The 23394-nt window shown below is 38.2% G+C and overlaps 1 protein-coding gene across 1 annotated transcript in view; it reads left to right on the top strand.

Moving 5' to 3' along the window:
• rngtt (RNA guanylyltransferase and 5'-phosphatase) overlaps positions 1 to 15651 on the top strand; it is an 87683-nt gene extending 72032 nt beyond the window's left edge. The window contains exons 14-16 of the mRNA XM_015057527.1: positions 2954 to 3020; positions 11857 to 11980; positions 15075 to 15651. Of these exons, the coding sequence (XP_014913013.1) occupies positions 2954 to 3020; positions 11857 to 11980; positions 15075 to 15241 (358 nt within the window). The 3' untranslated portion in view covers positions 15242 to 15651. The remainder of the gene's footprint in view (positions 1 to 2953; positions 3021 to 11856; positions 11981 to 15074) is intronic.
• Positions 15652 to 23394: the final 7743 nt, after the last annotated feature.

Below are 23394 nucleotides of genomic sequence, written 5' to 3'. Positions count from 1 at the left end.
CTAACTGAAAGTGCACTTAACGCTGTGTACTGCAGGTAAGACTCTGAATATTTATGCCTCTCTCAACGCAGCCTAGAAACCCGGTGTTATACGCATGATCATGACTCCAAAGTGTTATACTCCTTCAACTGTAAAGCAGTTAGATGATGCTGTATGGTTTTATTCCCCAAAATTTTTATTTGAATCATATTTTGTTTATTGTCTGTTTAATTTTACTTTGATAATGGATTTGCTTAAGCAGCCTGATGAATCCTTAGCCCGAGATATTTACTGGTGTTTACCCACGTATTGTTTACAACAATTTATCTCGACCTTTCTTCAAAGAAAGCGGATGTTTTCATGTCATTTCAAATAGTTGCGTTTTGTGTGCAAGTTGAACGTTACGCAGTGAAAGAGCTTGCAAACGTCCACACAGCAAGCTTCTTCCGGTGAGGCTTTCTTGATTTAGCCCCATTTGTTTCAGTCTGTATTCCAATCCCTTTGGGAAAACCTCATTGACTTACTGTTGTTTAAGAGAAGCTGTCAAAATGAAGGTAATTTTGTTGTTTGTGAGTGCTGCAGATTCCTGAAGCCCTAGAGGGGCTGTTCAGCTATTGATGGAAATGGACTTGGCTTGGCACTGGACAAAGCACATTAAAATATGCCTATTTGGCCCCCTTAATGTCTACTGCTGCTTCCTTCCTCCCCTTGCTAGCTATCATTACGCAGGAAGGGGGTGAGAGCGGCTGGGAGGACGGTCTCCGATTTCAGCTCCATTTGAGATCTGAGAATTAGCTGGACCAGACTGCGGAGCTGCCCTGTTGTTTAGATGTCCATTTGGCTTTGCATCCCCCTCTATTTTGATGCTAAAAATGGGTAACTAATATAAAACCTGTGTCAGTGTTTGTAGAAACAGTGCCTGAAATAAGCTGCAGCGACAATTAGTTGTATTTTTATGGTGGGCAGGGGAAGCAAACCCTGCGATTAAGACATCTGTTGGTAATCTGGGAGGTACAAACGGTTTGTTCTGGAAATATTTGGAAATTGACTTGGTTGTTGTTGTTTTGGCCATCGCTGCCAGTTTTGACATATCACATAAGAATTGATTTTAAGTCTCTTGGGGGGATAGTTTCAGTTCCTGTCTAGTCTCCTATGTGTTATCTCTCTTTAGAAAGGCTCCCATTGCATAAACCATTATTTCAGCAGAGAAACAATTTCAGATTCATCTTTAGGCAGTGGCAAAAACACTATTTGTTCCCACTTTATTGGAACAAATAGTTAACAACATTTTGAACCCACAAAAAAAGCTATTATCTACAAACTGGCCTTACAGTAATTTGATTAACCAAAGAATGATGCTTCTCTGAGGTCCTGAGGTCCTATCTTTATTAGATTTTTCCTTTTTTATGGAATAATTTTAGGTTCTCTTTGTCTCTTGTAAACACTTTTAGGTTTTGATTCATTTAGCTCACAGCCTTTCATAATTCCTCATTTTTTCTTTGAGGGCAATGCACATTTTCTATTAATGAATCTTAGTGACTATTTCTTTGTGAACTTTTAGCCTACACAGCTGCTCTTGTTTGGACCAAAACACTATTTTGTTCACTTGAGACCAAAATAATTTAGGATCAAAGCAATCTGCAGTTTACCTTTCTTCTTATTCATAGTAATATTAATGTTCTGGAGCAGCCTGGCTTCTGTCCTCATTAGAATGTAATAGAGAATGTTAATATTACCTGAAGCTAAATATTAAGGTAATAGTGAGGAGGCCTTCCAGCCTCAAAGATTTTGAGCTCATCACTAAAGGGAAACATTCAAAAAGTTGCTCTGCAATTAGAAAAAAGAGTTTTATTTCTGTGATGCAAATTAAAATTTATTGAAAAAAGACTAAAGATGTTTTTATGTGCCAAATTAATTAAAAAGAAAATTAAAAACATAAAAAATAACAGTCCTTTAAGATATTTTTCTTTTAAGAGATAACTCTTAATTTCTATCAATTTCTATTGAGATTGAATGAACATAATTTTAAATCTACAGTTTCTTAAGGATATGAATAGTTTTGTGATTAATTGTAGCTTTGGCATTTGTGTTGTTGTATCTAAAATGATAGGAAGTCTTGGAAGTTGATCTAGGAATGCTAATTTGTTTCTCATCAATGTTTTTTTCCACTTAAAATATGAAAAATTAGGACCCGTGTTATAAAAATGCTCAGTTTTATGCCTGTCATTGCAGCTGGAGGGATGAAATTGATGAAGGGTCGAAACAAAACATTTATTTACACACATATTACCTCCAACTTTGCTTTCTGTTTGATTTTACAACTTGGAATTCAGTATAGACTGCTGGTTTAATTTGTAGCTTCTTTGCCCAGGAGGGGTTAATAGGTCTGCGTTAAGTTACAGAGACAAAAATAACCCCTCTGTTAGGGTTTAGGTAAGATAATTGCTCCAAACAGCAGTGAGACATTAAAACCCTTTCAGAAATCGTACTCAATGTCACTGTAAAACATCACACAAAAGCCTTTTTATTGTTCCAGAACAAGTTGATGTTTGTTTCATCCATCTAAGGAACACAGATCATGCTTCAAAACCTGACCTTTTTCTCTTTTTGCTTTTGAGAATTTTTGTTTTCTTGGCATTCAAGTCCTTCACCTACTGCACGTTTTAATCTCATTAAAGTTTTGAGACCAGTACTCCAAAAGCCGGTATTCTCTGTTCTTTGTATTGCAGTGCTGTACTGTAAACATGCCCATACTGTAGTTCACTCTGTGGGTAGAGGGACATCAAGCTGTGCAGACACACAGAAGGGCTCAGTGAGGTGTAATCTCACATCCTTATCATTCTGTTACTAGCTGGTAAATGGAAGTGGAGTAGTGGTTTCTTTCCAACGCTGTTAACACTCACATACTTCAGTGTTGAGATCCTGCACTGGGGGGGAGTTGCTGGTGTTAACCGTGATCTTTTTGCCTTTCCAGGCTGTTACCACAGACCGTCGGCTTGCTCTACGTTGGAAACTACGATAGACCCTTTGCAACGATGAGGGTGAGGACATAAATGTGTTGCTTTGTTGGATTCATCTTCATGCTGGCGGTCCTCCACCTTCCGCTCTGTTTTGAAGTTAACCGCTTTTAATTTAAAAGTTTGTGCTGAGTCAGCCGATTCATTTGATTTGCCTAAACGATTTTTCTTTCATGAGAAGCTCATTGCAATGTCATTATGAAAAAATGATTATATTGCTATACTGACATCAATAATGCCAGCAAACGCAAAGCTGTACACATTTGGTGTTGTTACAGCCACAATCTTAGATGTGTTTTTTGGAATTTTTTGTGATGCAGCAACATGATATAACACATGAATATCTTTGGATCAGACCCATTTCTTTATAGTCTGGCTGTATTTTATGGTGTAGGTGATTCTTAGCCCCAAAGTGAAGTTATCTGCAGTTTTTAACAGGTTTTCATTCCAAATTTGATCTGTATTTAGCTTCAGTCATCATCTTTAATAATAATAATCATCATCATCATCTCAGAGGCCTTCACAGAAAGGCTGTTTTTATACTGACAAGATTGACTATTTATTAAAAAGGTTAACTTCTGAAGCTTTTGATTTGACTGTGTTTTACTTAGAGGTGTCAGAATAAATGCGTTCCACAGTTATACATTAATCTGCTTCTGTCCACCTCATAAAAACAACAAAACATTTTTAAGTTTCTGGTTGTAACATGGCAAAACATTAAAATAAAATGTTATTTTGCTTTTTGAGCCTTCCCAATAAGGCATTCTACCAACAATAATAGTGCATTGTCATAGAAGAAGAAACATATTTGCACAAATACTCTTTAATATGCTCTTTTCATATGAAAAATATAAATATATGGACTACAGGTTTAATGTGCTTTTGAAAAAGCTACGTTTTGCCACACATCTCTACAATATTTAATATAACCTAACTGCTGTTTGACTTTGCAAGAGGTTTAGAAATTCACCTGTTAAGCAGTTTCTGGAACAAAAACAAGTCAATGTCAAGTTTATTTATTAGCACTTTTCCTGCACAAAGTGCTTCACCAGCCAGATGCAATTAAGGATAAATAAAGTACATGACATTGGTTCAATCAAATATAAAATACCAGTAATTAAGCAAACGTTATTACAAAAAGAACAACTAAGCAAGTGTTTGGGTAAAATGTGCTAAAAGAAATTTCCTATAGCAGCATATTCAGTGCAAACATCAAGCATTACCAAGTAGAATGTTTGTATTTGTTCCTTTTTTGTGATTTTGATATAATTACAAGTTCAGCTACGTTATTTAGCTTTCTACTGAACTAACACATCACCTCACATGTATACCGCGTTTGAAGAGCAATAAAATTATCATTTTTCCATACATTTTATCCCAGTCAGCAACAAGAATACAATTTTATCATTTTTTGCTCTCAGTTTTGTCATTTTTATCAACTCAAACTCCAGCAATCAGTTTCTCTGCAGTTTTGGATTGGGCAGCCTGATGGTGACATCTAAAGGAAAAGTAATATGATACATATGTTCTGTTATTACAAGTCTTTTCTGAAAATGTACTATTGTTGATGAGGTACTTCTACAGGGTGTAGTTTGTTACTATTTAGGAGCACAATCCATTAAAGTTGCAGACTTCTGTTTTCTGTTTGCTCCTTAGTCTGTAGCCTGAAAAGTCCTGCAGTCCCTTGACTGTCTCTACATCAGTTTTCATGTCACTCTTTTCTAGTAAAACGTTGTTTACAGCTGACCCAAGTGCTAATCTGCTTTAAAAATGTATCGATTACATGTTAGCAGAGGACAAGAGGACTTGTGCTTTCAATCAGGACGCTGTTCCTGCTAAATCCAACACCTCTGCACAGTGAGGGTGTGAGTTTGTTGTCTGCTGTGAGCCACCGGATTGTATCTTTGACATTGATCTCCTTCCTTCTGGGCATCGCAGTCATTTTGAAGCTCCGATTAGATGCAATTCGGAACATTCGGCTGACAGCTCATCGAAATGCATTTGGCTGCCGGTGAAAGAAATCAAGCCAACCTTTCTGTTATTCGAAAATATTGCGGGATTTTCACAAAAACTTGCTTTATTGAGGTAATTTTTCAAACTTGGCTCCTTTATTGTGGTAATTTCTGTTTGTTCCTAAAGGAAATGATTTTGGAAAGGAGCTTTTAGATGGATTTACTGGCACAGCCTTTGAAAACTCTTCTATTGCTGAAAATATTTTTTACTTGTTTGCAATTTTTTAAAACCTGAATGAATTTTAGGAATAAAATAAAATCACCTACTATGTACTGTTTGATCTATAAAAGTGCTTCTAATTTGTCTTGTGAATACATTTCTGCTGGTTTAATGTATGTTTTATGTATGTTAAGACTGAAGTCAATAAGTTTGTTATGCTCCATCAGACAAGAGCTTTTGCCATACTTCTCCCCTTAAATTGTCTCATAAATTCCCAAATTTGAAGTCGGACCCCGCTGTGGGTCCAAGTTTCCAACTTGCTTAAATTAATGTGCTACAACTAAGTCTTTTTTATAGTGATCATAAGTTTAAATCTTAGTGATCCTTAAAAAGATCTTATAATATTTCAAATTTAACCCACAGCATCCCTCAGAAACCCTTAAGTTTGTTTGATCCTAGATGATAGCTCAGGGTTGCAAAACTCAACACCAATCCTGAACGCCGGCATTGTGGACTAAAATCCCCCATATGAGTTATGTGATCTGTCTCTACACCGCACAGCACCCCGAAACTCCAAGCACTTTAAAATGATGATATCAAGATTTTGGTGCGCCTTCACCAAACAGATGCCTTAAGAGAATTATGTTGTCGAAAACATTCCTTTGAAGTTTATTCCTCGCCTTTCGGCACACAACACGCTGCATGCGTTTTATGTTAAACAGTAGATGCAGCTGCATGAAAAATAAGCCTGTATTTAACAAGAAAAAAAAAAGAATCCAAGAGGAGGTGCATTTCTCATGCATAACTATAACCACACAGTTTGATCTTAAATGTTACTTTTAGACATTTTTTGGAGGCTTATGTAAAATTTCTCAACAACTATTCCCTCTGTTTTCAAACTCAGAGCTGGTTGTCAGACATGTACCTCCTGATTTCTGTTGTTTTTGTGCAGTCTGATTATTTTCTACTGTGACCCCACCGAGACATTTCATTGCAATTTGAAATCTGTGTTTTCTTTATAAATTCCTGTTTTTAAGCTGAGCAGAGAGCAGCTAAAACAATAATGTTTAATGTGTATGTCATTCAAAGCACGGTGCTGTATTTTTTAAGCATTGGAATACATTTTTTTCTACATTTTATGCACGCACAACATACTAGATTTGCATTAAAATATGTTAGTAAAACATATTTTCTATTAGTCCTGTCTAAACCAAGACCAAAAATGTAGCCTAATACTTCAGCAATCTGTTCAGGATGGAAACATGGTCACCAACACAATAGGTGTGTTTATTGACTTTCTTTTTTTTTCAGCTGGATGAGTTGAGATGAATATATGCTGATAAACGAAAGTGTTTCTATTCTCAGGATAAAACATTTGTCTGGTCTAATGTACCTGCTAATGTTATTTTGAAGGTCGAAAGCAAAAAATAATTGAAAACTACTTATAACTGAAGTCCCTATTAGGCTTGAAATTATAATATAATCCAACACTGTTTTAAAAATGATGCTAAAATTGACTCAAATTTAAAATCCCTATTGCAGTTTTTTATGAGACACTTTAAATCTCTTCTAAAGACTTTACGGTTCCTCTTTTTAGTCAAGTCTCAATGCTTTCTCGTGTCTACTTGCTCTGCTGGAGGTATATGTGGCCTGTGAATACAGATTATTAATCATAAATAATCTGAACACTACCTGGCAGGCGAACCCACCAGTGACGGGGATAAGAGCAGTTTCCTAAAAAAAAAAACCTTGCAGCTTTGATGAAACTAAGATGGGTTCCCAGCATGCACCTCCACCGCCAGGTGCTGAAATGATTTTGACTGTTGTTTCCTTCACTGAGCTCTCCAATTTATGTGACTCCTGAAGGCATCGCTGTGTGACTCTCTCTGCTTCACCATCATTTAAGTGTCATTAAAGTTCTTCAGATCAATTTTTATAGCCCACAGGCCTAATATATTAGATAGAGGATTAAAAACATGAAGTTACTGAATATTTGAACGTGGTACCCATAGAAATCGCTGCTTTTGACAGCAACTTGCCCATTTAGTTTGTAAAGTTTAAAGGACATTTGTTAAGGTTTTGTTAAGGTGCTATTGCTCAGAGCCACTTGTTTACCTAACGAGCTGAACTCCTGCTCACTTGCACTTCATTACCTTGTTTTTCACCTATTAGTCTCTGATTGAACAGTCAAACTGGATGTGAGAGGTAATGATCAGCTTTACACACACTCAAAGTATGAGTCTGTTGTGTAATTGGTTAATCGGGAATCCTATTTGTTTTCTGACTTCCCTGATGTCTCGATCTTATTGGCCCAAGTAGGAACCCTGAAGATGATCCACTCTGGGTCTGCTGGGTTTTTTTGGCCCAGCTTTCTTTATTTTCACTGGATGAGATATTACTGTTCGGAAGGCAAATACTGTATTCTGTCTGACAACATATATTAAAGTTTGAACATTGATTTTCATACTGTTCATCAGTGAAGTTATTCCCTGGAAACCTGTTCATATTCACACGTCTGCATCTTATATCCTCTTCCCACTTATACGTCGTCTCATCTTGTGTTCTTTTATTAAAATGGACCCGAGAGCCGTGGACCTGCGACTCTATTCTGATTTAACTTCAGAAAGAAACAAAAGTGGGTTTGGTTGTAGGAAAACAAAAGACCTTTTCAGGAAAACGTCTAATTCTGAATGTCGATTTGTCTCTTCGGCACAATATACTGGATACCCAAGTGTTGCAGCAGTTTGACTAGATTAAGATCAGATGCCAAATTTTGAATGTACCGACATATAAATGCTTTCTTTAAATGTTTATTATGTTGTCACAGATATACTACAAGACTAAGAGGTATTTTTATCAATAAGATGTGTTGCCATGGTAAATGCATGCTGTAGAAACGTAGAGAAAGTTACAGTAATGTCTAAAGCAAACATTTATTTATCTGTCTAGCCATTTGTTTAACCAGAAAATTTGGCTCTTAAGATATTATATTACCTGAAAGCCACAGTAGTCGACACACACAGAAATGCACATTTACACATCTATTGAGACTAACCACAAAGTCATTAAACTAAAAACACTGCAAGCTAAAATATGTCAGTGTGCACTTTTTAAGTCATTGAAAAAACATGTATGCATAATTTTAATTTCTTTGAAACCACAAAAAAGGCCTCATTACAGAAGACAATTTGACAATTTAAGACAAGATAGCAATAAGCCAGGGAAAATGAATAGCTCTCCAACTAAACAGCTACAAATGGCTGAATATATTATCGAACCTAACCTACCGTTTTTCTACAGATGTAATATGTAAAGCAGTTATAAAATTACGGCAGGGATGAAATAGTTCGGATCTCTGGGTAAGAGTGATATTTCTTGGAGTTTAACATCTTACATGGAAATGAAGTCTTTATTTAAATTATCTGATGACACACTGGCACTGAGACGCTACTGATGTGGCAGAACTGAGACTATGAAGGCATTTTTATGTCAGGAATGATTAATGCTGTCATGGCAGTATGCTGTAATTCTCCAGCTAAGTTTCTAGAGATTGTGTTGATTTCACATGAACCCGTACCCAGTTCCTGTCTTTAAAAGGAATAATATATTCAAACTACAAACCTCTGCAGAGTGAATGTTCATTAAAATGCATTGATGAATTGTTTGATGACTGAAAGAAAAAAAAAGTTTCTCATCAACAGTAGTTGCTTGCAGCCTGGAACAAGACAAAATGGTGTCAAAATATTTTCCAGGTGTTTAAAATAAAGGAGAGAAAAAGGAATTAGAGTATTGAAACACGTTTTTATTTCCTTAAATAATTTATGCTGTATTCCTTTATCTGAAAATATCAGTTTGTCAATCCAACATCCGTCTTTGTTCATCTAGCAGTTAAACTATTCTCCTGTCCATTTCTCCCTTTTTTCATCCAACCAGTCATGTAACATCTGTCTAATCATTCTTTCACTTTTGTCAAGGCTTCATCTGACTGCCCATCCATCTATCTGTCCATTTATTCTTTTGTTCATTTATTCATGCATCCCCCCCATTCACCTTTCCAAGTATTCATCCACTCATCCATCCATAGGTCTGTCTTCTCTTCATCCATCATGCATTCTTCTGTTCATCCACCATCTGTCCTCATATCCATCCATTCGTCCATCTATACTTTATAACAGAGTCTGAATTTGGTGTCCCATCCCTAACTACAGCATCAGATACATGCTGTTGGTGCATTAATTCTGTTTTTGAACCATCCCTACACTAGTGTTGCACAGACTTGTAAAGAGTTGGAATGTCCCTGATAACTGGGGGGACACGTGTGCCGCCATAATGAGACAGATTTGGATGGATTAGGCACCAAGTGGTGATGAAAAATGGCAGCCAACATGTCACCCGTCAGCAGCAGGGAGAGATCCAGCCTGTTAGCTGCCTGCCTGCCTGCGATGCCCTTCACAGTTTTCTGGCAGTTTGCTGCAGGAAGCTTTAGGAGAGCTCAGAGATTCTGCCGCTGAAAGATATGTTTGGCTCACCAGACCCCATCTTCATACTGACATAAAAAAAAAATCAAAATTTAACTATAATTACACTGTAAAATGTGATTTCTGAAAGTCTAAACATATCTGCTCTCTCTCTATGTGCTGCATTCTTTCTCTCAGTTTCTCCCTTCCTTCCTCATACCCTGTCTTGCTTCCTGTGTGAATTCGACACCCATTGCGAGCCCAGATGCCCGGCACTCTAGGACCACATAAGCTCTTACTTTGTAGTGTCTTGCCAAACGTCGGGGCTTTCCTGGCAGTGGCCGCTGTCAGTCTCTGACTGGGAGTCACGGGTTCCGTTTGAACCCTGAAGGTCATCGTCTTTGTCATTTTTTTTTTTTTTTTTTACCCTGAATGAGTCCATCTTCAATGAGGAGCATTATACTAAATCTTGTGCCTCCATTGTTGCTTCTTTTAAAATCTCATTGCTGCTGCACATTTTTGGGTGCCTTCCTGGTTCCCAGCAGTTCAGGGATTTACATTTTTCCAAGTTTCAACAATCCTCTCAGTGAGACACAGTCCCTTGACAAATAAACAACAGATGCTCAAATGTCTTCTTTGACTCATACTTGATCTTCAGTATGATGTGCCACTTTCGTACACTTGAGCAGTGTTACAGTATGCAGCACTGATTTTTTTTTTGGTTTTCAAAGCAGAATATGATGTAATAGGTTAGCGATCCTTTGTAGCTCAGTAGGTGGACCGGGAACTGTTGGATTGCTTTGTCAGGAGCTGCATCAAAGCCAATTCAAAGTGCGTTAGTGTTTGCATGTGCTGATGTTTCATTACGGATAGAATATGTTGTATCTCTGTCATATTACAAAATAATCCGAGACCTTCCTGGACACTTTCTTTTATTTGTTTCAATTCAGTTCATTCGTTTGGCACTAATTCAGAACAAATGAGATCTCAAAGCACTTTACCAGACAATCAGGCCCAATTAATTTCCACTTTAAGAATCCAACTCAGATGAAATCAATTTAAACATTAAGCTGCAGGTTTAATATATGCGATGACATTTAGTTGATCACTTTTTCAGTGGTTAAAAAAAAAAAAAAACAGTTCTGCGTTGTCATTGCTTTCGCAGCAATGACTTCTCTTGATCAAACCTGGTGACAGCAGAATGGCTTCATAAGGAAACAATCTCACGCAGGTTTATTATGAGCAGGTGTCTGTTGTGACCGTGCAATAGATGCAGAGAAGAAATCCCATGTGCGTAGGATTTTTAGGAAAGAGATTAATACAGTTTGGAATAAAGCTGTGACATAACAAAGTGTGGAAACAGTGAAGCGCTGTGAATACTTTCCTGAATGCACCGTGTAATCAATCTGTTAAAATCTCTTGTCAGTTTTATGCCTTCCGCTTTTTTTAAAGAGGCGTTATTGTGTAAAATGAACTTTTTCATGTAACGTCCTCATCGAAAACATACCTGGGGTTTCGCAGCAGCAGTTAGCAAACATCTGTTGAGCTTATCATATGAACTACTTCCCAGTTCAATGCTCCTGAGAATGGTTGTAAACAGCACAATGAGAAGCATTGTTATGAGGACGTGCTGAAGGCGGCGTGTCGGAAAGAGCTGGAGTTTCTTAAAGGGACAGAGGCCCAATTTTAAGGTTTCAAATTACAAAGTCAGCTGAACTGAAGGTAATACAGTTACTTGATTGTGCTAAAAAAATGGCATCATGTGTCTTCAGCATACATAATACCAGTAACGTAAAAATATCAGAATAGCTCCAGATATTGAAAATATTGTTTGTTTACTGCTGATCGAAGAAAGAAAAAAATATTGTAATTATTTTTGTGGTTTGAAACTTGCAGAAAACCGACTAAAACCTGAATACATACTGATCACTGTTTCTTTATACTCCTGCTAAATATTGAAATTTTAACTTTTCAAAATAAATTTTACTTCAAATATACTTCAGTGATTTTATTTTTTTATTTTTTTACTTTATTTTGAATGTCATGGATTTCCCTCTTGTCCAGTTATGTCATTTCTCTGCATATTCATGCTGTTAATGACAGCCATCACCATTAAACCAGATAATCTAACAACATACGTTTCATTTTTACAGAAACTAGAAAGAATAAAACAAATGAAACTTTTCCTCCTCTAGCAGTTTTCGATGAATCTCTTCTTTGTGTCTGCACAGGCAACCAAAGAGCTGAAACAGTACGACAGCAAGATCATCGAGTGCACCTTCGCTAACAACAGCTGGGTGTTTATGAGGCAGAGGGTGGACAAAAGCTTCCCCAACTCCTATGACACAGCCATGGGTGAGCATCTATTCCTTCCTCGTCTGCAGTTATTTATTAATACCTCACCTCCTCCTTTATCTGCAGATGTATCAAAGTGAAAAACGAGCAGTCAGCCTGCGATTAATGGCTTATTTTATCAGTATTTTACATCAGGCTTTGCTCTCAGTTAGATTTCCCTGTTATGAGATTGTGAGCGAATGCATGCGTGCGTGTGCTTGTGTGTGTGGAGGTGGCAGATGTTCTGTTGTGTAAGCGTGCACACCAACCCGTCAGGCCTCGCACTCTGTGCCCAGGACAAATTGTTTTCATCCGTGTCCTTTCTTTGAGCAGAGAAGCTGACATTTTGCTACATAAAATGTCCCCCCCACCCCCCTTTTTTAAGTAAATACCACCGCTGTAAACAGGTATCCAGGATATATAAGTGGCCCAAAAACAAGAAGTAGAAAGCAAGGCGTTTCCTTAAAGCAGGTTCAAAAGATAGAGTGCATCCATCTGCAGAGCATAGACGCACTCAGCTCTTTCGGGTGAGAGTGTTCTTGCACAAAACACAGAATGTAAATGAACTTTTTCAATTCTTCATCCGACATTTTCCACAAATGTTCTCTCAGCTCAACCTGCCCTGCTGCTCTTCATACATTATTCTAGTTTTTCGCCGCACACCTACGTTATGTACGATGTGTCGTAAAGTACGTTAAACTTAGTCCGAGCGTAAACTTTGACGTGCAGACCAGTCGGCACCGAACTCCTGCCGAACGATGAGCAGCGGCCACGGAAAGATGAAGACGCGAGGAAGATGAGCGATGACACAAACCGAGTCGAGGGCTTTAGACGATCATTCATCCAGCCTGAGGTTCAGTCTGTCAGATTTATGTCTTCAGACATGCTGTCAGACCTTATCTGTCAAAAAAATCAGATTTGGTTTCTGGACGGTGGAGGGAAGAATCACCTGCTGCTGTCGGTTGTGTTTTATCAACCAGTGGTTTGTGGGTTAACATTTGGTGTAGGGCTTAAGGCTAGAGTTTAAATTGCAGGGGTTAATATAAAAATATATATAATTGTTCAACAATATTTGCTGTTTTTCTTTTTTCTAAATTCTGCCCTTTCCTAAAAAAAAAAAAAAAAAACTTTTAGTATGTACAGCATTTTTTTACCCCCAAAAATGATCTATTCATGTTTGTGTGCATAATTTTACTAATACAACAAGTAATAAAATAAAAAAAGAAAAAGAAATCTTTTTTTTATTGTACAATAATAATTTTCCACATTTTCTAATTACCATATTAATCTTTTTCCTGTTATCGTTTGGTTTGACCAGATCAAAGTGTGCATATGAAAAACTCAGAGATGAAATCACCTTATTCTGAAGTTTTATGTTTGAGTTAAAAACTCAGATTTTATGAGGTGTAAATTCACTCTTTTGCCTCAATGTCCATGTTCTGAGATGCTGCTTGATCCTTATAGTCTTAAACATTTTAAATAGTTAGCATTTATAAATGAGATTTAAAATTAACATGGCATTAATTCTTCTGTTTCTGTCTCAAAGAGTTATTTTGGGGGTTATTTCACACTCTAATGCAGGAGGAAAAAAGGAATTAAACGTTTCGGTTGAAGAAAAATCTTCACATGCATTGTTCTGTATCATCTGAAAGCTTCTAACCTTTCAGAGAAAATAAATGTATGTAAACAAAGGAGAAGATGATGGAAACGGCACACAGCCTCCCCGTCTGATGAACCTTTTTAGCACAGCATTTCATCTAAATGTTGACATCAGAGTGCTGTACAAGGCAAAGCATAAAAACAGAAGCTGAAGCCATATAAACTTGAAGCAGAAGGGAGGACAAATGCATTTAAACCGCAAACTAAATTGATTGTAGAAGATGGAAGAGAATATGGAGTTATTGGGCTTTAGATGCTGCTGCGGGCTGCGAGTCAGCCTCGGAGGCCAGATGGCAAAAGTCTCTTTTATCAAAAAATCTTGACAGATATCTTTGCATGTCTCTGCAGACTGATAACACTTTGTTCCATTTAGCAACTGCAAATAATCATTAATGTGCTGTTGGTACCGTGGCTCGGTCATGAACGTGCCAAGGGAGCTGTGAAGTGGGATGAGCTATTTCTATGCATAGTCTCAGGGGTAATGATCCAAATCCTGTTTTTTGGGGGGCGTTTTTTTTATAAACTTAATGCGAAGATGGCTCAAAGTATAAGTGCTGATGAGGTCAGGTTTGGTACAAAGACCTTCTGTGTTACCTTGTATGTTTATTACTGTTTTATATGACAGAACAACAAAAAGTAGTTCTGAACTGTGAATTGGATTGAAAATTGTAAAGGTTTTCAATAATCTAATTAATATAAATGTGAAAAATATATGCTGATACCCCTAAATAAAATCCATACTTACTATAACAGCACACATGTGTGTAAAGTAGCATCTAAATCAGTACAGCTGTTTTTTGTATATCTGAGAGGAAACACCATCACAAAGACTAAAGCATCACCTGAAAGGTCAGGGATAAAAGTGCGGAAAAGTTTTGATTATAAAACTGATTTGCAAGTTTTAGCACCAATTCATCTATTATCCAAAAATGGAAAGAGTGTGGCACAGCTGCAAACGTACTGAGAGACAGTTTTCCACGTACAGTGACAGGTTGGATAAGAGATCATCAATCAGAAAAAGTGAACAAGAAGCCAACCTGTACAGCTCAGGTGGAATAATCAGTTGATTCTTAAATTAACTAAAAAAATATATATGGCCTTCATGAAAGAGTGACAGGAAGAAAATAGTTGAAAATAGAGCTAATAAATTGACCTAGATTTCCTTAATATTGGGAGATTGGCCCGACACGTGAAAAACTGATTTGCCTCCACAAAGGTCTGAAAAAAGTCTGCATGTGCCAACTTACTTTGTCAGACAAAAGAAAAAAACAGTCATCAAGTAAAACACTTTTTAACAGACTACCAATTGTAAAAAAAAAACTTAAAAATCTTTTTGTTGTAACATAAAAAAAAAAAAAAAAAGTTTACGAGTTGCACTATAAATGGGTGGAAAAGCCTGTCAGCGTCTCTGTGATAACGTCCTTCCTGCTGTGCCCGTTTGTTTTTCTCTGCCCAGCTGTCTGTAAAAGCATCAAGGAACCCGTCACGAAGGAAATCCTTTTCGAGTATCTGGACCGCTGCGCCCAGGGAGTCAACGCACAGAGCCGGAAACGCCCGTCTGACCCGGACTCTGAGCTAATGCCCCCTCCCCCTCCGAAAAGACCCAATTGGGCCGCGCCGTAACCCCTCCAAACTGAGCCCCTCTGGACTCCCAACCATACCCACAGTCACAGCGAACATCCTCATCAGCATCCAGACCCTCTACAGGAAACATTTCAAGCCCGTCTGCTGCGTCGCGTTTTCGCTTGTACATGTTTGGACCTCAGAGAAGTGACTGCCTCAATGTGATTCATCCATTTACCTTGTAGAAATCTTTGTAGCTTGAATTGCTTGTGTTCTTATTAAAACACTGAACATGATTCTTAGATTATTTTTTTGACTGTTTTCCTATTTATTTTATTTTTTTTTTAATTCTGAGCTAAACAGTCAAGAAAGGACTTTGTTATGGATAACACCTGATGAGCATTGTTTACTTTGTGTCCACCATTTCCTTGTTTTAATTTAAAAGAGGAGTAAACATAATCAAAGCTCAATCTGTCTTGATGAGTTTAGTTTCCTATCAACTAAGATCTCAGCTTTTCAATTAAAATTCACAGGGTAAGTGTTCAGTGGAGGGAATATCTAGATGTTTCAGGTGTGTAATTGTGTAGTGGCTATTTCCCAGTGATCTGCCTGACTTTATCTTTAAGGTGGTTGTTTTGCTTGAAAGGCGACAAGTAAACAGAAACTCATCACTGCGGTATTTTTACTCAGCCGTTTCAGTCTCAGCAGCTCCCTGAAGGAACAACTTGCTGCTCGGCAGGAAGGCAGTGGACCCTGAAAAAAACTGCTCTGGAGTTGCACAAATAACACAACAGGAAGCCTCAGGTGTGCAAAGTGCATGGATCCAAAATTTTATGCGAGTCTAATCCTGTCGGTGGGGAGCGAGGCTGGTCCACAGAGACCCAAAACCTGCAATATGCAACATCCGAAGGTCCCTGTAATAAGGTCCAGGTCATGCTCAGATATTTGTAATGTCTGTGAAAAATCAAGAGCTTCTCTTGCAAACTAAACATCAGTCAGTTGCCCATAATACTTTGTCTTTTCTCTATATATATGTTAGTCTTACTAACGTTTAGTTTTTTCCAAAAGCTTGAATCACAGGATCCCGTTTGAGGGGATCTTTATCTTTTTGGCAGCTCTCATTTACTGAGTGATGAGAGGTGACCCTGATGAATTTCATCACCTGTTTTATGGAGGAAGTCTGACTCGCTGCCGGAAATGCCAACTACAGGTTTCACTCCACATGCTATCCAAACAACTGCGCCCTGATGTATAAAAGGCTGCTCACCTTTTAGACTGAAACACAGCAATCACAGCTCCTCTCATCCTGGCTGATACTCCTGTAAGTATAAAGCTGAGCAAACATTATAAAATCTGGCTTCTCTGATGTTCTATAAATTATTGTGTAAATCACAGACATGTCTCTTTTCATTCGTTGTCCAAATGACTGTGTCAAATCCTGTTGCGAAGAGGAGAAATTATGCATATTTTTTGCAGAATTTTTTTTATTTTTTCAGCTTTATTCAAAAGGGAGGAGTGGTACTGTTTGGGGAAAAAAATCATTTCTGTTTCTATTTTGTCTTAAACAGAAAATGGATTGTTGAAAATAGCCATCACAGGGGGGAGCACAGAGACACACAAGAAAGAAAACCATTCACACACTCAGACATAAGGGCAATTTAGAGAGATCAATAAACCTAACAGATAACTTTTAGGTTTTAGAACTGTGGGACTCCAGCGCAGGAACTTCCTGGTAACGAGGCGTCATCATCAAAATGGTGTGGAAACAAAATGGAGTTAATGACTGAAGAAATGTGGTTGCTAAGATTGAAGAAAAGGTAAGCAGTTCTGGGCAAGTTTAACAGCATAGAAATTTCAGGTTTTGCCTTGTGTTCATTTTTATTCCATCTTCAGTTGGAAGTGAACAGCATTTGCACAATAGCAAGTCAGATTATTGAATATAGTGAATGTGTTTTTTTTCTTCTTAAATAACATTGAGATTGAAGTGGATAAAAGAATAAGTTCAATAAACGTTTCATGCGAACGTTCCTACCACTCGGACCTGAAACATTAGTCATTCACGGTCGGTAGCACAAATGGCAGGGCCTGTTTAGTATTTGCTCTCATACCCGTCAGGATGCTCGTACGCCTGGTTGGTTGTCACTGATGACATTCACTGTCAGAGCAACGAACAGAAACAGTCTTTCTGCCATCTGGCTCCATCTCTCTCCTGTGTTTCTATTGCGTAAAATCCAATTCTGGCCGTGTTGCCTGGACTAAGAATATATTTGGTTGTTGTTGGTTTTTTTCTTTTTCTTTTGTACATTTGCTGATTTTTTGAATGTCATGCAAAGCCACACAATTTGACCAGATCTATTTGAATTGGTCATTGAGCAACCATGTTGTCGTAACTCAGCTCAAGAAGTGAAACTAATTATTAAATTGCACACACAGTGTGAAACATTTCATTAGTTTGCATCTCTTTATTTGGATCATTTAAAACAGGGGTCCCCAAACTTTTTCCTGCGAGGGCCACATAGCTGTTCCTTTCTGTGGTCGGGGGCCGGTCTTAGTTTTTGCAGTAAAAAAAAACGACGACACTTTTGGATAGATTTTTACCCAGAATGCAAATGGAAAAAACCGTGAGTGAAACGGTGACTGACGAGTATATATTCCATTGAGGGAAAGTTTCACATTTGCTCAAAAGCCCCCTGGTGGTTGAAGAAAAATCCACATATAAACCAGAAAATACAACATATGAAAAAAAACACTGAATGCTCTCTGGTATGAGCAGGCGGGCCGGATCCGGCTTTGTTCAGGGGGCAGGACCAAATGACGTGGCGGGCCGGATCCGGCCCGCGGGCCGTAGTTTGGGGACCCCTGATTTAAAATGAAGTAAAACATGAAATTTAGTTTCTTAAATAAGAATGCTAAGAGGGTTTTTATGCAAAATAAAATACACATTCCTGACTTGACAGATGTCCATCAGTTGTTGACAACCCTACACAAGATGGCTACAACAGGTCATTGTTTAAAAAGTTGAATCTCCATAGAGGACTGTACCTAATCATATTGATGTGAAGCTTAATGGATGGAAAATAGTGTTAGAAATATATGCAAAAGTTCTTTAGCCATACATGTTTTTGTTTGCCCAAAAATTATATTTTGGTCTCCCTTGATCAGTTTTTCTTCTTTCTACATGACTTCTTACAAGGCCAAGAAGTGCTGTCGTATGAAGTCGTATGAATTCTTTTACAAGGCTCTATTTGCTGCTCAGTTACTAACCGTATCAGGTAATTAGTTGTAGTTTTATCCCGAACGAATTCCCAACACCATTCACTATGAGCCCTCATTAACACCTTTACCCAGGAAACACAGGCACTGTGCTGCAGGAACCTTCCAGGTGTGTCATGTTGGCTGAACACGAGAAACAACAAAGTGTGGAGCAGAAATGCGTCCCTGCTCTTCTATACAAACGCAAGAAAATGTGTTGTTTAAAAATCTGAACCCGCAGCAGTAGGAGCCGAGCAAGTGTTCAAATTGTCTCTGATTAAAAATTGAGATGTACATTGATTGGTCCTCTGCAGCCTCTCCGGGGTCCTTCAGCAGCAGTTTCCACCTGCTTCCCTAATGCGCCGTGCTTGACCTCTTCTCCCCCCGTGAGGGGCGGGCGGATTAAGGTAATCCCCCCTCCGACTTTAAACGTGATCGCCATCGCTTCTTTCCATTCAATCCAAATGGAAAAAAAGAAAACCTTGTTGCCAGGTAACATTTTTGATGTCTAATTTTCACCTCCTGCCCACATTGTCGCTTGTTGCTAGGAGTGTTACCCTTTGACAGCATTTTTGTCCTTCAGTTTTTGTGAAGGCAGTTTTTTGTCATGAGTTTAATCAAAAACGGCAAAAATCTGAGAACAGTTGCAGAGTCTTGCAACAAGTTTTCATGCTCCTTGAACTTTTATTATGTTTTGTAAAATTACGGGAATAAGCTTTTACCTGAGCTGTGGATCTCTGTTTTATCATCAAAGTTTGCTTAAGCTTCACTTTCAGGCTTGTTCCTTTACCTTCATGATGCCTTTTGTTCACTAATGTTGCCTGAAAAACGTGCGAGGCTTTGACAGAACAGCTGCATTCGCACTCAGATTACAGATGTTTATTTAACAATGAGATCCAGTCTCAACATTGCTCTTAATTTTATTCAGAGTTGTCAGAGTAAAAAGGGCTGAATACAAATCCAGTGGAGGTTAGAGACCACAGTCCTTATCTCCGATCTTGGGGTTACAGCCAATCAGCTCCAAGGAATATTAAAGCCACTCCTGGATTGGTTGGTTTGCAAATGCCAGCCAATAGCAAGTCAGATAGCATTGTGCTTAAGTACGTTAGCTTCCCTAGCTACATTTTGTTTAGAATATTTTATAATAATAATAATAATAATAAATACATTATATTTTGTAATAATTTTGATATACTCTGCGAAAAAAAATCAGCATATTTTTTGCAAATAATTTGGAGTCACATTCCCCAGACAAAATGAGGTCTGGACAGCTTTCAGATTTTTATTCATACTGTAAATAACTTACAAGTTCATGCATCATTTACATTCAGCTTCATAGTTATGCCCCACCTCGTGTTCTTCTGTGTAGCATCATGTTTGGAAGCGTGCCTCTGCCCCACAGTAAGAAGGTTGGGTTTATTTTAGGCTCGAAAGTCAGAATCCGGTTATTTTAGGATTTAGATGACGATTAATAGTTCGTCATGCAGCGTGGAAAATTTAGATCAGGAGTCAGAGATGAATGTAAGTCAGGAAGTATAACACCAGACAGGTAAAAGAAGAAAAAAAAAGACACGCTTGAATGTGTCTGTGTGTGTTAGAGTTTTATCTTCCTGTATTACGGTGCCTGAGGCGACTGTTCCTCTTATAGCGGAGATGGATGAGCAGCACTCCCAGGGCTCTCTTCCCCTCTGGCGGCACATGAAAGCCGGATGATTCTCATGAAAGCCACACTCACCTATCTGTCGTGAGCTTCCTGCCGGTGAGACATCACCCCTCTCTTAGGGCAGGTGCAGGATTCACACCGGCAGATACCATTTTATGCTTATTTCGTCCCTTCCATTACATTCGCTCAGATTCGTGCTCAGAAAAGGACCTTCTTTCACCCAGAGGAGCCAAGCAGCTTTTTAATTCACACGCTTCTGTGCAGCGCTACCTGAGTCATTGTCTTGCGGAAAACACGGGCAAGACGGCAGCTCAAACAAACACGCTAAACGTTTTGGAAAGGGAGATTGGGGCACGTCAGTGATGTGCTTCCCCTGGGAACCTTTTAGCGCCAGAGGGGAGAAGAAGGTTGTGTGGACCAGGAAACGTAAACGCGCTCCATGTCCCCTCATGAGCACAGGTGGCGCCGGGAAGATTACGAGGCTCTCGCTTCAGGTGGAAGCAGCCATGTTTCAAACCAATATTAAATCAGCCGAGACGACTCGCAGCACATCATGGTATTAATATTACCTGCAGTTTTGAATAATGCATTTTATGTGGCTCTCACTATTCGATCAGAGGCGCAGAAGGCGGCTCGTGCTGGAGCCTGGCTGTTCCTTTTGCCCTCAACCAAGCACATAATCAGCCTTTTTGTTTTTGATCTTTGAAACGGTATAATGAAAAATGTAATAAACTCAAACGGCGTTGTGATTGTCTGGAGACAAAACAGCATGTTTTACAAACTGTGCAACGGTTCAGCCTTTCTTCTTACCTGTCAGGTTCTTTAGTTGCATTTTTACACAAACCTCTGCAGTTTTTGGCGCTCCTAGTAAAAATGTGTAGAAAACATTCAAAAGATGTCACAGCGGCATGGTATTGCACAAAGAAATGTATAAAAACGCAACCTTTTAGTGTAGTTACTGTGGGAAGTAATGGACTCAATGGAGCTGAAAATATTTGAACCCTAACAGGCCCAATAAAGAAAATGTAACTGAAGCATTTTTTTTAATTATGCATGCTATGATAGCCCATCACTTCCTGTTTCCCTGTAGTATTATTATGAGGTCAGGCCCATTTCCTTTATCCACTCTTCAAAATGGGAAAGATGGGAACATGTGAGAGTCAGGTTAAATGGATCTACAAATCATCCATTGAATCCCACCTCTACACTGACCCCTTTCTAAGCTATTTTCTGTCCTACCATCACAAATGTAAACATGTGGACTTTACTGAAAGCTGCCAGAACTGTGTGCCTAAGATTGAGCTTTTTGGTGATAAACCCTCCAGTTGGGTTTGGCATAAAACAAATAAATATGTGGAATCGTAGCTTAGGCTGATCGTCTGAATTCCTCCACTTTCACTACGTTTAAAATATTATCACATTGAAAATGTTCATAATATTTTGATGCATACCCTATATTGTGTTCTCTCTCGTATAATGTCATCTAAAGTTGTGTGTCTGATATTCTCTAACTATGCACCAATTTGGAGCTATTTAGACACATTTATCTCAAGGTTCTGCTCTAATCTCCAAAAAAGACTCGTTTGAACCTCGGTGAACCCAAAAGTCATGACTGTGAGTCAAATCTTCATTTGACTGATTTTAATAATGAGTTTGCTGCTGATAATGAAGTCAGAATGTCCTGATCCGATTGCCCTGCTGAAATTAGAAATTTAATTGCGTAAATCTTTCAGCTGCCAGAGTTGGGGAGCCGTGGCGGCACAAATCTATTACCCGCAAATTTTCCCCCTCATAAGCTCCTCTCCGGAATGATGCCGCGTGGCAAAGAATAACTCCCATTTGAGGCGAATCATCCTCCGTCTCCATCAGGAACAGCAGTTAGGGAGGCTGTTTGTGGACCATCGCTCAGCTGGGATTGTTGGCAAAAAGCGTTCGCAAGCCGCCTGCTGGGGTCATTTCATTGAACCCTGTGATCAGTTTTGAAAGGGAGCATACAACAAAAGGTGAATGTGCAGAGATAAGCCTGCATTTTACTTTTAAATTAAATACTGCTTTAGGGAAGGTAGAATTAAAAGGAATATTAAGATTAAGGTCATGTCGGCTATTAAAATGACGGCGTCGCAAAAAAGATCTGCTAATTTCATTGCATCTTATAAAAGGAAAATCTCCTTACAACTTCAATATCAAGATAATTTAAATGACTTAATAGCACTGCAGGCTGGAGAAAAATATATATATTTAATATGTGGGTTTGAACTTTCCTTTTCAAACCCCAGTGATGAGTTGGAGAGTGGCAGGGAAATAAAAAGAACCGACTCCTTACATGACTGCATTACTACCAAAAGGTCAGTCCTCTTTTTTTTTTTTACATAATATTTTGAATTTGCTCTGTTGCTCAACCCAAGAAGTCTCCTCTAACTCCTTTATATTCACAGCAAAACTCAATCAGAACACAAACATTTTACTGCAATCAACATCAAATCACCTTGTAGTTTTTCTGTTGTTTTGCACCGCATAAGAAAATTGATTTTCCTCCCCTCTGGCTGTGATAGAGTAAAAACCCAGGAAATTAAACCATTTTCTTAGCATAAATTTAAACTGATGTGAGAATGCCAACGATATAAAAGTAAGAACTCAGGTGGATAAATTGCTGGCATTTGCCAGTGATTATGCTGCTTTCAAAAATGAAAAGATGTTAACTTTCTAAGAATGTTAACAGAGCTGTTAAAACATGTTTGCCCCATTACATAAACAAATTTTAATATCAGACGAAGACGACGTGAGTAAATTCAAAATTCAGTTAATTAAAGGGTATCTTATAGCACAATTGAGTAACTGTTACCTTTAACTTTTATAAAAAAAACAACTAAAGCAACATAGCTGTATCTGATGCCTTGAAATTGCTGCCACTAGTCTGGAGGAGCTATGTGAGGAAGACTTAAAGGCGTAAAGATTTTCAGATTGTTTTTTTTGTGTTTTTGTTTGTTTTGTTTTTTTGCATTACATCCCTGGGGGTTTTTTTTGTTTAGATTTTATTTTACCACTTGTTCCAAAAATAGAGCTGAACAATTTCCACATTGTGACCAGAAAGAGTTGAAGTAGCTGCAGACCATAAAGCAGTGGTAAAAGGAAACATCTTGTGTCTTTTGTTCTTTTAATTGTTACATTTCTTTACCAACTTCTCCATTTTATGAATTAACTGATGTAGTTTTACGCAATTTAATTCTGATTTTTCTTCAGCATTCTCTATGCTTCTTCTGCTGCTGCACTTCTTTCATGAATAATGACTAGATTTAAG

Source organism: Poecilia latipinna, unplaced genomic scaffold (genome assembly GCF_001443285.1).
Source record: "Poecilia latipinna isolate Pla-1442-1.1 unplaced genomic scaffold, P_latipinna-1.0 Scaffold61, whole genome shotgun sequence".
Classification (NCBI taxonomy): Eukaryota; Metazoa; Chordata; class Actinopteri; order Cyprinodontiformes; family Poeciliidae; genus Poecilia; species Poecilia latipinna.
This window is presented reverse-complemented; position numbering and strand designations above follow the sequence as displayed.